A 14,845-nucleotide genomic window follows, 5' to 3' on the forward strand; every position below is an offset into this window, starting at 1 on the left:
GCCTTGCAATGTACAATGAAGATTTATACAGGATGGTTTCTCAGACTTGTCAAACACAACGTTCTGATTGTATTCCCACTGCAGCTTTTTAAAATCAAACCCAGCAGGGCCAACATACCTCATAAAACTGCTTTGGGGGGTCTGGTGGCAGCACCTGGGGGAAAAGAAAGTAGTGAAGAGGTCATGGGCTTGGGATGGGGACCATTCCCAGAAATTCTCAGAAACAGTTTTGGCCTCAGAGGCAGTTACATCCCTCCTGATTCCCAGAGGAGCTCAAGGCATTGTTGAAGGGCAAGAAAACAAGGAGAAGAGATGGAAAGCCAGGGAGGATCTTGGGATCTCCAGAGAAGGCAGGGGAGGAGATGCAGAGAGACTAAAACTAACACTGGGTATCCTCAAGAGAACACGCCTCACTCCCCAACCCAAGAGGTGGGACTGGAACGGCCCTGCTGGGCTGGGGAAGGACCAGATAGGGGAGCAGGAAGAGTCCCTCTGGAGCACTGCTCACCTTTTTGGCTCCAGCCTGTCCTTGAGGTTCAGGTAAGTTGGCATATATGGGCCTTGGACAGTCTAGAGAAAGGGAATGCCAGCCTGGGGCTGGAGTTAGGAAGAGATGTGAGGGAAGGGGCTGTTTCTCCAGGTCACGCCTATCCCCAGAAAGGTAGTGGCAGAAACCTACCTTCCTTCCTTCCTCCCCAGGACTCCCCATTACATCTCTAGTGACCCTGACCTGGAAATATCCTGGAAATCTAGTTCTGCATTAGATAAGGCTGTTTGATAAGATGGATGAGGACAGAAATCTAAGACCTAGCCCCAGTGGGCCCTCTGTAGTGTGGAGTTTATCCTTTCTCCTTCCTGGGCGTGGATTTCCTCTCTGCAAAACTGAGCTGGATTGGACAGTCTGTAGGGCTTCCATTTCCGGGGGGGAGGGTATCCTTCCAGAATCCTAGCCCAGAGATGTCAAAAATGTTTTCATTTCGCCTTGTCAGCTCCCATCCATCAGTAGAGCATGCATGAAGCACTGTGCTGAGGTGGGTTATAAGGCTGACTTTGGGTTCAGCAGGGATGAGTGTTGTGATTGATTCTTTCTTCCTATAGCAATCAACTAGCAAAGTTTTCCGAGGGTGAGGAAGGAGAGAATGGCAACCTATTTTTCCCCTATTTTTTGCGGTGGCTGTTGGAACAGGCAGAACTCCTCAGAGTTCTCGGCTCCAATCTCATCCATGATCACTAGTGGCAAAGCTGGGAGCAGAGGCCCAGGCTCCCAGGATCAGCCCCTTCCCCAACCCCCACTGCTGCCCTGGGCATCAGCTATGAGGTCACTTACTGGAACAGGACTCTGCATGGGGCCCCTCCGCAGAGGTGGGTGTTGCTCCCTCCTGGATGGGGTCCTCTGCTTTTTTCCTTGAGAACCTGAAACCCCAAATCCCTCATTCTTCTGCCTCCAGTCCTTGCCATCTTCACAGGCCCTACCCATCTCCCACATCCATTCTTGGGCATTGTCCCAACCCCCCTGAGTTCCCCAGTTGCTACAGGCACAGCTCAGCACCATGGTCAGCAACACTTCGGCCAGGCAGGGCCCCTGCAGGCCACGTCCCTTACCCCATTCCCAGCTTTACCGTCTGGCGTTTCTGTTGTAGAGGAAATAGCCCAGCCCTGTGGATAGGGCAATGACAGTCAAGATCCCCAGAGCAATGCCAGCAATGACTCTTGCAGACAGGGATGACCTGGGACCTGGGCAAGGAGAAAGAGTCAGGACCCTGGTCTGACACACCCTCATGCCTGCCCCCGTCCCCATTCCCAAGCTGTGGCTTTATCTTTACTGCCACTTGATGAACATGTGTTTTCCAGTCACCAGGAGGCAGCATTTTGTGGTATTAATAGCATCATTTCTGGTGTCAAATGGCCTATTCATATCTCAGCTGTGTGACTTTGACCATGCTACTTAACCTCTCTGTGCTTCAGTTGTCTCCTCTGTAAGACAGGGATAATAGTGGTTGCTGAAAAGATTCAGCATAAGAGTATTCATGTTCAAAATATGGAATGTTCAACATGCTCAAGATAGGACAATATTTAGACCCATGGAAAGCGATCAGTAAATGTTGGTGGGATGACAATACTGCTTGGGATAATGGATCAAATATGGCTTTCAGAGGAAAGGGCTTTGAAAACCAGAAACCTGGCTTTCCCCCATTTTCCTCCTCATTTTCATACCTGAGTCACCTTTGACTCTCTGGGGCCCTGGGACCACGGACAAGTGACATCCCCTTCTGAGTCTGATTTCCTCATCTGTAAAGTGAGGGAAATGGTACCCACCACACTATGATGATGTGAAGATGAAACGAGATCATGAATGTTCATGCTGCACACACCACAGGTGATTGATTAATAAATAGCAGCTGTAATCATTAACACGGGCCTGTGTTTTCCCATCCAGCTTCTGCCCAGAAGCCTTCCCAAAGGGGTGAAGTCCAGCCACAGGGATTAGGAAGGCAGCCATGAGGATCAGGGGTGAGAGGAAGGAGCTCTCTGATTTGGAGGGGCAGGAGGGGGCTTCCAGGATGTGTTGGGGGTTCTTAGTTTCATTCTTTGAGCCTTCATTTCTTTCTATGTCAAACAAGCATAGCCATTCATAACCCTATAGGCTTTGAGGGCATTAAGTGAGATCCCACATAGGAGTAAGAGCACCATGCCTGACACAGAGTCAGTACTTGATAAAAGACCAGGATATGATCCGATGATGACGATGATGACAGAAGCTGCCATCCACCAAGCTCTAAGCTCCAAGAGCCCATCATACATGATCTCGTTCAAATCCTACAACACCCCCATGACCATCAACCGTATTCACTGCTTCCTCCTCTGAGCCTCTGTTTCTCCATTCATCAAATGGTCTTAACGAGACCAGAGTTGTTTTGAAGATTAAATTAGGTAGTTTGGGAATGTGCCTAGGGTCCTCCCCTCGGTGACAACTAAGAAGAGGACTCCTGAGGAGGCCAGCCTGGTTTCAAACCCTAGGACGGGTCTCAGTCTCTCCTACACAACAGAGATGCCAGGAGGCCTCACTCAGAGCTGGCTGGCAGTGGGCACCCAAGAAGTGTTTGCTGATTCTGTATGTGGAAAGGTTTGTTTCGGGCATTCAGCATAGGCTCAATAAAGAATAATTTTATTTGTTTAATAAACACAATATGCCCGGCACTGCCATTAAAACCTTACAAATGGGGGCGCCTGGGTGGCTCAGTTAGTTAAGCGACTGCCTTCGGCTCAGGTCATGATCCTGGAGTCCCAGGATCGAGTCCCATATCGGGCTCCTTGCTCGGCAAGGGGTCTGCTTCTCCCTCTGACCCTCCCCCCTCTCATGTGCTCTCTCTCTCTCATTCTCTCTCTCAAATAAATAAATAAAATCCTAAAAAAAAAAAAAGCTTTAAAAAAAAAAACCTTACAAATGTTGGTTAATTTTCAATGACCCTATGATATAAGCACAACTGTTACTTTTTTTACCCACAAGGAATCAGAGGTCCAGAGAGGTTAAGCAACATGCCCAAGATCACACAGCCAATAAGCATTAGAGCTGGGATACAAAACTCTGGCTAATAGCGACACCGTGCTGCCCTCTCAATAACTCAAGATAGAAATACAGGGACTCGCTGCCAGTCACACCAAGCTGTTACTAATATAATTCCTATAATTAGGGGCACCTGGGTGGCTCAGTCAGTTAAGCATCTGCCTTCAGCTCAGGTAATGATCTCAGGGTCCCGGGATCGAGCCCCATGTCAGGCTCCCTGCTCAGCGGGAAGTCTACTTCTCCCTCTCCCTTTGCCCTTCCCCCTGCTTGCTTGTGCTCTCTCTCTCTCTTTCTCGCTCTCTCAAATAGAATCTTTAAAATATATATAATTCCTATAATTAATATAATTCCTACCAGTTCACTCCTTCGCTCATTGACTATCTCCCTGACTCACTGTGCTTCTAAACAACTCTGGAAGGTAAGGCATCACAACCCCCATTTCCAGGTAAAAAAAAAAACAAAAAAAAAAACCTGAGCCTCCGAGCAGCCTGGAGGGTTTTCCAGGGCACACAGCTAGGAAGGAGAGGTTCTAGCTCCCAAGCATTACAGGCTGGGATTCGGCAGCTCCAGACTGGGAACCCGCCCCACACAGTACACTTGTTGTCACACTAGAAGACTAGATAGTGAGGCTGGCATCAGGGAAAGCCGTTTGGACCCCAGGGGAAGGGACACTGAGGCACTTACCTACCACTCTGACCAGGACAGAGGCAGAGCGGGCCAGGTGGGTCAGAGGGTTGGAGGCCGTGCAGTTGTAGATGCCCTGGTGTTCCCAGGTCAGGGCCCCGATGATTAAGTGCTTGCCCATATACACAGTGGTGGAGTGTTCAAGGGTCCAGTGAAACTTGGCGCCCGGCTGGGACTCTGCCTGACACTGCAGGGTCAGGCTGGAGTTGAGCTCTGCCTTGATGGTGCTGACCATTCCAGATGCTGCCCCTCTGGTGATGTCCACTCGATCAGGGCCGTCTGTGTGCAAAGCCAAACATCAAGCACCCACCCTCCACTGCCGAGTTTTCCTGTTCTGCCCGCCCTGCTTCCACACTGGATGCTTTACCCCTTCCCCCCTTCCCTTTCTTGATTCTAACTAACAGAATTCTAGGTTATAGCCTGGAGAACAAAGGCTCTTCTAACCCACAGTTGAAAGGAATCTCGGCAAGATGTTCCCTTTTCCTCCTTAGCTGCCAAGCAGGCAGACTGTAGTTCACAGCATGGAGGGGAGAAACCCAAAGCAAAACAACATCAAAATAAAAAACAAACCCCCTGCCCTTGCAAAAGCGAGCTCTCACCAAGGAGCCTCATAACGCATCCAGGCTTCCCAAATTGTTGCTGTGTCCTGTGAACATAGCCCCACGCTTCCAAAAACTTTACCATTCTGATGGACTTCCTTACTGAAGAGCAAATGGCCCTGTTGCGATATTTAAATTTACATCCATGTATTCTCCAAAGTAGAGAAACTTTCAGAGTTCCCTCCTAAAGCCAGAAGGAGGTCATTGGCACTTGGCCCTCCTCCCACAAACGTGAAGGAAACAAACGAAATCGCTGTTGAGTTTTCCATGCTAACCAAGGGCTGAGTCTTTGTCTTATTTAAATTAACGTGAACTACTGGAAAGAAGGACGCAAAGAGTTTCTAGTTGGGACACTCCGGGAAAGGAGGAAAATCCTGGCCTCATCCCCTCCTAGGTATCCTTTGATATTCTCCCCATCCAAACCCCATGGCCACCAGGATCCCTCAGGGTCTTCCCATCCCGGTGTCAAATCCTCCACACAGCAGCCAGAGCGGCTCCCTAAGTACAAACTTGACACTATCCCTCCCATGCTCAGAGCCCTCCATGGCTCCCCAGTACCCTTAGGACAAAGGCCATGGCTGTAGAGCTCATTCACAATCTTGCCCTTGCAGACCCCTCCAGCCTCACCTCTCACCTCTCCACACCTCCCACTCTCGATTCAGAAATAAGATCCTACTCGGATGTTCCATCTTTATCATGTTTCCTCTTACTTCAGAGCCTTCACACATTCTCTTCCTTCTCTGGAATGCTCTTCTCTTCCCTGAGTCTGCTCTACCTAGCGAACTTACTCATCCTCTGGATCTCATGGAAGACACCCCCTCTCATGATGAGCCTTCCCACATCCCCCAGACCGGTGGGGGCTTCCTTTGGGTTCCCCAAATCCTGTCGTCTCAAGGCAGCACTCTTGACGCTGTATTTTTTTCTTGGCCTGAATACTGACCTCCCCATCCCAAGTAGCCTGGGAGCTCCAAGTCACGGCTGTTACTTACCAAGCACCCCACATTTGCTCAGCAGAGAGGGAGAGCAAAAGAGCAGTTTTTGGTTTCATGACTGAAGTGGGAACGGAAGAAGAGAGCAGCAGTGCATGTAACCCCCACCCCCATATGCCCCATTATTTAACACGTATACACGTGGACCCTACTTTCTCTCCTTGCAGGTGCCTCTTCACTTCAGCTCGTGGCCACTAACCCATGTGAGTAGCTCAGGCAAAAAACCTTGGAGTCAGTCCCTTTCTCTTTCACTTGTGTCAATGGCAGCAAATCCTGAGTTCTAGATTCCAAATGAATCCATGGTCCCATGGTCCGACCACTTCTCATTTCCCAGACGGACGACTGTGGCCACCCCGAGAAGGTGGCTTGCAGACTTCTGATGGCAGGAGTTTCAATAACCAAGTGCCCAGCCCCTGAAATCCACTGCCTGCTCTCCCACGGGCTACACCCGACCTGGACCTGAGCATGTTGGGGAAACTGAGGCAGGCCCCTTCCTGGGAGATACGGGGCTCCCCAGCAGCCTTGCTGATGTTCTTCAGGCTGCATGGTGGTTTCCACGCTTCCGCCCAACCTTCTCTCCCTCCCCCTCCCCTGCTTGCTCAGGGTTGGACAGGCATCTTGGTGATTGGCTCCCCCAGCCTTCCAAGGCTCCCTCCCTACGTTTCTGCACAGGAGCATTCCTCCTACTAAAGTCCTTGCACGTGTCACCCCTTTAATCCTACCTTGGGGTCTCCCTCTCCAAGGACCCGAACAAACACAACACTTTCTCAACCTCCTCCCTCTCCCCTGCTTCCACCCCATAGACAAGGGCCCAGGATGCCCTGTGAGAACCTAGGTCTGATCCTCTTCTCCCTCCCCTCAGAGCCCTCTGTTGCTCCCAGTGCCCTCGCCATGGCTCATGGGGCCCTGCAGGATCTGCCCCCACCTTTTTACCTCCAGACCTCTCCTATTCTGTCCCCCCCCTCATTCACCTGTCTGGTCACCTTGGCCTCCTTGGGTTCCTGCTCATCACCCACCTCACATGCTGCTCCCTCCCCCTGGCTCTCTCTTTCCTTAGCAGCCTGCAGTGTTCCTCCTCAGGGAGGCCTCCCCTGACTACCCCACGTGACTAAGACTGCAACCCCTTCCCCTCCCAGCTTTCCCTGTCCCTCCTGCTGCCCTCGTGTTTCTCCTCAGCCCCGCCCGACACACCGTGCCTCTCCCTTGCTTAGCTGTTTAAAGTGTGCCTCCCCACTAGAATGTAAGCCCCACAAGGGCGGCTGCTTCGCCTTGTCCCGTGCCCAGACACGCCTGGCACAGAGCAGGTATTCAATAATTGTGGAATGAATGGCTAGGAGGAACAACCGAAAGGGAAGGAGGGAGGGAGGGCGGAGGACGAGGCCCAGCTTGGGTGACTCACAGCTGATGGTGAGCGTGAGGGGCTTGCTTCGTGCCTGGCTGCCCCAGTTCCAGACTTCACACTCGTAGGGTCCTGTGTCATCTCGCTGGAGACCGTGGATGACCAGGCTCCTGTTGTCGGCCGACAGCACCAGGTGCTTGCTAGGCAGGAGGGCCTGGCCCCTCAGGAACCACAGGACTCCAGCCCCCTTGTGGGAGGTCTGGCAGGTCAGGGTCACGGAGCTGGCATTTTCCACGAGATTTAGGCTTGGGGACACAATGTTAGGCTTGGTCAGCATTTCTGGAAACACACACAGAGACGCGGGGTGCAGGTCAGGGACCCTTCCCCAGTCTCCTGCCCAGGCAGGCGCCATAGGGCTTTCCAGGGACATGTGTGTATGTGTTGTGGATGGTGTGTGTGTGTGTGTGTGTTCTTTGCCTATGACTGCATGGTATGGGAGGTAGGAGTGTGTGTATGGTGAGGGCGTGGTGTATGGACATGTCATGTGTGTTTTAATTTTGTGTCTGTTGTACGTGTGTGTTGTGTATGTGTGTTTTGTGACTATGAGGTATGTATTCACTCTATGTATTGTGTGTGTATGTTTTCTGCGTGAGTGCATGTTGTGTGTGGTACTGTGTTATGCATATGTGTTGTATGGTGTTCTAGACGCCTTGTGTATGGCTGTGTGGTGTGGGAGTACATATATACGGAGTATGTGTAATGTGGGTCAGTTCTGCGCATGTGCTGAGGGTATGGATCGTACGGTATGTGGGTATTTTCTGTGTTGTCTGTGAGGCTGCTGAGCGACTGTAATGTGTGTTGTGTGTATGTTACATATTGTGCGTGTATGTTTTATATGAGCGTGTGTTGTGTGTGAGGTACGTATGTCTGCGTTTTATGCGAGTACATCCTGTGTGCAGTATATGTGTTGTGTGTATGTGTGAGTGGGTTGCTTGTATGTGTTGGGGGTTTGTGTGAACAGTATGAGCATGTGATGTAGGTCAATGCTGTGTTATATGTTTCTGTTGTGTGCGTGTTGTATGTGCTTTGCATGTATGTTGTATGTTGGCAGGGTTGTATTGTGTGTGAATTGCGTGTCTTGTGTGTGTTGTGCACATGTGTGAGTGTTCTGTGCATATGTGGTTGTTATTTGTGCGCTGAGATGTGTGAATATTGTGTTAGGGTTTGTATGTATAGAGGATCAACCCCAACCACCAACTTTCAGAGAAGCAAAGAATGGACAACCCATAGACAGCCAACCAGGTCTTGTGGAAGATGGGCCAAGCCAGGAGCCAGGTCCTTCCCTGTGGTCAGAGCCCCGTTCTGCCACCAGCCACGTAGGAAATCCCCACTTTTCTGTGTCCTCCTCAACCTCTGGGATAGTGGTGTAGCTCTGATTCTCAGAGGAACAAAGGAGAGGAACAGGAAAAAGAGCCTCACCAAGGACTCGGACTTCAAGAGCACCCAGGCGGAACAGGTGAGTGGCACGGTTGGACACCAAGCACCTGTACGTGCCTTCATGTTCCGTGGACACAGCCTGGATGGTGAATGTTCTCATGGTGGAAGACAGAGTGACGTGATTGTTGAGAAACCAGGTATAGGCAGGAGGTGGGTGAGACGGTGTTTCCACAGAGAAGGTCACATTGGAGCCCTCTATCACCTCAACCACCTCCCCGCTGGATACACCAGAATCCAACTTGATTTCAAACGGGTCAGGACCATCTGGGAGGACAAGAACAATCACAGCAGGAATGATCACATCAGCAAAGGCTCTCTTAGGAGACCTCAGGAGTCAGTAAATATTAATATTTCTCTTCTCCCCATCCAAGCTCTGGATCAATTACAAAGGACATACAGGAGTCTAATGGAAATTAAATGTCAGCCTTAATCCTGGGTAAAGTGGGATTGTAAGACACATCTAACGTATGCCAGAAAATGCTCTTTCCTTGCCCCTACCCAGGCAGGATTTTGTAGCAAACATCTGAAGGTTAAGGAACTTAGTTTTAGGTATCTTAACCTGGATGTCCCCAGTAGAGTCCAAGTAGAGACATCAAACAGTTACTTATACGTCTGGAGGCCAAAGGTAGACAAGTCCACATTTGGATGGTATCCGAAGCTGTGAGACTGAATGAAATCACCAAGAAAGGGGGGGTTGGTGAGGGGCTGGGGAGAATGGAAAGGGACTCACAGTTCACAGTCAGGAAGGTGGGATCACTGCTCTGGACGTGGTAGAAGCCCTGAGCTTTGCATTTGTAAGTCGCAGAGTCCTCCCGCTGCACAGTGAGGATGGTGAGTTTCTTGCCGTCTGTAGACAGCAGCATGCGCTCATGGAACACCAGGGGGAGATCGTTGGAGAACCAGTGGATGGTAACGTTGGCATCCTTGGTGTTACAGTAGAGGGTCACCTGTTCCCTCTGCTCTATGGCAGTGTCCTGGCTGATTGAAATGGTGGGCCTGCCGGGCAGTTCTGCACAGGGAGAAAGAGAGAGAAGGAGACAGAGGCAGAGACACAGACAGAAGAGCACCAAGCCAAAGGTAGCCACAGAGGGACCCAGAGAGACTGGACTGGAATTGCCAGAAGGCAAATGAGCTCAATGCCTGGACGCAAATGCTAGACCTACTGCTCATTTTAAGTGTGATCACGGGCAACTTGCTTCCCCTCTCTGAGCCTCACTGAAGAGGATTGTACAAATGAAGCGGAAGGGGGGCGCCTGGGTGGCTCAGTTGGTTGAGCGACTGCCTTCGGCTCGGGTCATGATCCTGGAGTCCCTGGATCGAGTCCCGCATCGGGCTCCCTGCTCGGCGGGGAGTCTGCTTCTCCTTCTGACCCTCCCCATTCTCATGTGCTCTCTCTTATTCTCTCTCTCTCTCAAATAAGTAAATAAAATCTTTAAAAAAAAAAAAAAACAAATGAAGCGGAAGGATCTGGGATATGACAATGGGTCAATTAATTTCAGCTGTAAGGAGACTCACGTTTGTAACAGGGATGCCAGCCAGATCCTACTGCCCACTTCTTAGCCAACCTTTCCCACCCACAACCATGCCAGCCACACTCCACCCCTCTACCCCTGCCCCCAATACAACTGATCTGTCCGGTTGTTGCCCGACCCTGGCTGGGCCAATCTGATTTGTCCTGTTGGGACTTTGGGCATGGAATCCTGATGGGTGCTTTAGGTATGAAGGCAGGGATCGGAATGATAACCTTATTTTCTGTGCCCACATCTCTGAATCTGCCACGAGTCTGGGGTGCCCAGGGGGTCCCAGACCTAGATGGAACAACATCCTTCTCACCTTGGGTGGTGGTAAGTGGGGTGGCATCGAGGGTGAACTGGACTGCAGCTGGTGGACTCCACATGGTCAAAAGCAAGGCTGGTGGGGGAGAGAGAAGAGGCATTCAGAGAGGGGGCAGTGTGTTGGGGGTGTCCAGTTATGGACTTCATAAAGAGAGAGAGGTCTAGGTCATGGACATGGCACTTCACCCCTAGAGGCTTGACTCCTAGCCACTACTCACTGGCCATGTGACTTGTGGCATGTTTTTAATCTTCTTGAGCCTCAATTTGTCCAGCTGTAGAATGGACATAACATCACCTGCAGCCCAGGGTTGTTGCGTTGAGGTGATGAATATTGGCAAGTTGTAATGGGGCCCCCTGAGGGTCACTGTGCTCTCTCCATTGATGCTCACCCTGCAGGAGATACATGATCAGTCTCCTCTCTCCACACAGAGGGAAAGAGATGCTCAGAGAGGTGGAGTCCCTTTCCAAGACCATTATACTAAGTGGCAGAAGCCAAACTTGAACCTGGCCCGCCAGCACCTAAAGAGTGTGTTCTCAACACTGCATAATTCCTCCTGTCAGCCCAGGGATGGGCACAGAGCTTATCCCTCATAAACAGGAACTTCTGTTATCTCTGGTGGGGGGAAATAAATCTTTGGTACTTGGCAGACTTGCCCTCAGGCGGAGATTTCCCTCCCATAGGGAGGAAAAGGGAACAAGATAGCAAGAGTTGTTGGTGTTCCATTTGGCCAATCTGCATTCAGGCTTTAGGAGACCGTGGACCCCCCACCCCCAGCCCCCGTGCTCATGTGCAGCTGACCTTGACATCCCCCCAAGCCTCCCCTCAGCCCAATTCACAGGGGTCGGCAGCCATGTTTCTCTCCAGCCCTCACTGGACCCCAGTCTGGCCCGAGCGCTGCCCCATTCCCTGCTCAGTCAGTGGTTAAGGGCATGGGCTCTTAGGATATTTGGAAAAAAAATCCTGACTCTAATGCTTCCTGGGTCTATGATCATGGGCAAGAGGCTCTCTCTTTGTGAGCCTCAGTTTCTTCAACAGCGAAATGGGGAGAATAGAACTTAGTTCATGGGGTTGTTGTGAGGCTTGATGAGATATCAGATGTGATGTGCTTAAAACAGTTCATAGTAAGTGCTAGTCACTATTATTATTATGATTATTTCTATGTTTGTATTTTCTGCCTGTAATATTGCTAGAGGTTAAGTCCACAGGCTCAAAGCCTGACTGCCTATATGTGAATCCCAGCTTTGTCTTTTTTTTTGGCAAGTCATGTCCCCTCTCTGAGTCTCAGTTTCCCCATCTGTAAAATGGAGTAATAATAGTTCCCACCTCATATAACTATAGTAAGGATAACAGAAATGCTATGAGTAAAAGCATCAACGGTGCGTCTCATCACACCCATTTGAGATACATCTCCTCTGCAGACAGCCGTTACCTGGCCCCTTCCCTCCCGCCTCCTCCCCACAGGGTCCTGCCTTCTGTGCACAGGGGGAAGCAAACTCACAGCCCCTGGGGGGACCCCAGAGCCCCCGCAGCCTGCCAGGGTCAGCCAGGGAGGGGGAAGAGCTGGTCTCAGGGCCACACAGCAAAGCAGGGCTGAGTTTTGCACACCACGCATTGCGAAATCATTTCTTTTCTTTTTTTTAAAAAAGATTTTATTTATTTATTTGACAGAGAGAGACACAGCGAGAGAGGGAACACAGGCAGCGGGAGTGAGAGGGAGAAGCAGGCTTCCCGCCGAGCAGGGAGCCCGACGCGGGGCTCGATCCCAGGACACCGGGATCATGACCTGAGTCGAAGGCAGACGCTTAACGACTGAGCCACCCAGGCGCCCCGTGAAATCATTTCTTTGCCTCCAAAATGCTTTTTCTTATCAAAATAGTCTCGTTTCGTCCTTTTGCCTCCAAGACTCTAAGCATCAATGTCACATCCACCCCCTGTTCTGATTGAGGTGTGACCTGGCCACGCGGGGCTGGCACATCCTCCCTCTGCCGGTCTTCTCCTGTCTGCTATGTTCCAGTTCTTTCCATACCTCTCTCTGGATCTCTCTCTCTCCACGACTCCCCCCAATCTGTTTCTCTGTGTGACTGTACATTTTTCTTTCTGTCTCTGTCTGTCCTCTGTCTCCCTCTCTATTTGTCCCTCCCTGTTCTTCCCTCTGCTAGTTTCTCCTGTCATTTTCACGCTCTGCCTCTGTGTCCCCCTATTTCTCTCTAGGTCTCTGATTCTGTGGTTCTATCTCTTTCTGTACATATGTCATTATCTCTGGTCTCTCTCTACCTTTGTCAATCTCTTTTGTATTTATCTATATTTCTGTGTGTGTGTGTATGTGTGTGTATCTCTATTTCTCTTTGTGTCTCTCTTTTGTGTGCACACACACACACACCATCCCCAGCTCCCTCTGAAGGGAGCAGTGCACTCACCTGCAAGCAGGATTCCCGCCCAGTGGTGGCCCCATAAGTCAGCGAGCCCCATGGGTCCTGGCACCTGACCAGTATGCCCCGGCTTGCACACACACACGCTGTCTTCACTCCAGCTGCACCCCTCCAGCTCCCTCTTCTTCCCCTCTGCCCTGCTGCAACCTCACTGTGATGAGAGTGGCTCCCAGGACAGACAGGGGTGGTGGCGGCGGGGAGGAACTTTGGACCCACCTCCCCCTTCTACCCCAGGGCTCGCTTTCCTTCCTCTGTCCAGCACAGAGAACAAGAGCCCCGGGAATCCCGGGGTTTCCACCAGGGTGGAAAAGAAGAAAGAAATCCCCACCTTTTGGCCCTGAGTCCCCTTGAAAATTACATCCCCCTCCTCCTAAGCCCCCCTCCCCGCCCCTTTGCCAGGATGCAGGAGCAATCCGGGGAGAAGGGGTGCCATGGAGGGACAACTGGAGAATGTTAGAGTTAAGGAGACCAGGAACCGAGATAATGACAGTCAATAGTGATGATAACAAAACAATAATGGTGGCTCCTGGTTGTTGAGAGCTTAATAAAATCAGGCTCGGTGCCAAGCTCACCATGAGCAGCCTGGAAATATTAAGTGAGCTGAAATGATACTGGTCATAAACAAACAGCAGGAAGCTCAGAGTGAGCTGGGCTGGGAGAACCCCAGGAGGTGTCTGACCCTGCCTGGGGAGAAGGGGCAAGGAGGGTTTCCTGAAAGAGCAGACATCTGAGCTGAGACCGGAGGACACAGTAAAGGTTCAATACAGGAGAGGTGTTTTTTTTTAAATTCCCTATGGGCAAGACAAGCTATTGGTCTTTGGGAGCACCCAGACCAGGAAGATTTAATGTAATCAACTGGGTTAGGGAACAACCATTAACAACCATTAATCCATGTATTCATTCATTCACTAACAAATATTCCCTGAACTCCTCTTTTGTGCTGATCCCTGTGGCTTAGTAGCGTTGGGGGCACAGTAAAGACCAAGACATCCCCAGCCCTGCCAGTATGAACTCACACGCCTGTCCTCAGTCAGTGCCAACCCAGCGTGCACAGGGCTGAGCTGGGGGAGCCCAGAGGAGGCGCCTGACCCACACTGCAGGTCAGGGAGGACTTCCTGGAGGAGAGGACATCAAGCTGGAGACCTGGAAGATGCAGGAGTGGGTCAGGCGAGAGTCTGGTGGGCAGAGGGGGCAGCATGCGGGAGATTGCTGAGTTTGAGGCACAGAAGGAAGTTCAGGCCCCAGAACAGAGGAAGTGAGAGGGTGGGTGGTTCAAGGTAAGGCTGAGAAAACTCTAAAATGATTACCTAGGGCAAGAGAGGCACCTTGGCATCACGAGGAGAACTCGGTCACCCAGCTGCCTCAGCTTGCTGCTTGTCTGGGTCTCCTTCATGCCACAGGCAGTCACCAAGTATCTGCTTCAGGGACACGTGAGGCTGAGCAAACTGGCTCTGGAGACAAACTGAGGGGATGCAAATCCTGGCCCCTCCACTTGCCAGCCGTGTGGCCCTGGGCATGTCAATCTGCCTCCCTCGTGACCACTTTCCTCGGCTCTAAGATGGGGTGGGGATGTTTTTGGCTCTTCAGAGGCTCTACAGCTATGAGAGCCAGGCTGTGTCTGAGTTCTCCACACCCCTACTGTGGTTTGTTGGGAAAGTTACGTCACCTGTGAGCTTCCTTGTCTCATCTGCAGACCGGGACAAACAAGATGTCTGAGAGGATGAAATGATTTAATGCTGGGAAAGTGCCTGGCACGGAGTAAGCGTTCAGTACGTGTGAATCTCCTCTAGCTGTTGGGACTGTGATGACAACAGCCCCTGGGAGGAAGTGCGCCCTCACTCAGTCATTCAACACACACGTCCTGAGCACCTCCTGTGCCTGCTCCAGGTGTTCGGGACGAAATGGAC

The 14,845-nt window shown here is 51.2% G+C and overlaps 1 protein-coding gene across 1 annotated transcript; it reads right to left on the bottom strand.

Annotated features, from left to right (window-relative positions):
• Positions 1-1,615: 1,615 nt before the first annotated feature.
• Positions 1,616-12,978, bottom strand: CEACAM20 (CEA cell adhesion molecule 20). The gene is made up of 7 exons (XM_034986482.1): positions 12,927-12,978; positions 10,432-10,584; positions 9,404-9,682; positions 8,656-8,937; positions 7,237-7,515; positions 4,250-4,528; positions 1,616-1,734 (listed from the first exon to the last, which is right to left on the bottom strand). The coding sequence occupies exons 1-7, from the start codon at positions 12,976-12,978 to the stop codon at positions 1,616-1,618; spliced, it is 1,443 nt and encodes a 480-aa protein (XP_034842373.1).
• Between the last annotated feature and the right edge of the window lie 1,867 nt (positions 12,979-14,845).

This window comes from Mirounga leonina, unplaced genomic scaffold, assembly GCF_011800145.1.
Source record: "Mirounga leonina isolate KUSES-001 unplaced genomic scaffold, KU_Mleo_1.0 Mir_376, whole genome shotgun sequence".
Classification (NCBI taxonomy): domain Eukaryota; kingdom Metazoa; phylum Chordata; class Mammalia; order Carnivora; family Phocidae; genus Mirounga; species Mirounga leonina.

Bases quoted from the DNA above. Each gene is read 5' to 3' on its own strand.
- CEACAM20 (XM_034986482.1), bottom strand. From the start codon at position 12,978: ATGGGGCTCGCTGACTTATGGGGCCACCACTGGGCGGGAATCCTGCTT. The intron at 10,585-12,926 runs GTGAGTGCACTG...CTCCCCCACCAG, and splicing joins GGCGGGAATCCTGCTTGCAG to CCTTGCTTTTGACCATGTGG. The intron at 8,938-9,403 runs GTGAGTCCCTTT...TTGTCCTCCCAG, and splicing joins CACCTTCCTGACTGTGAACT to ATGGTCCTGACCCGTTTGAA.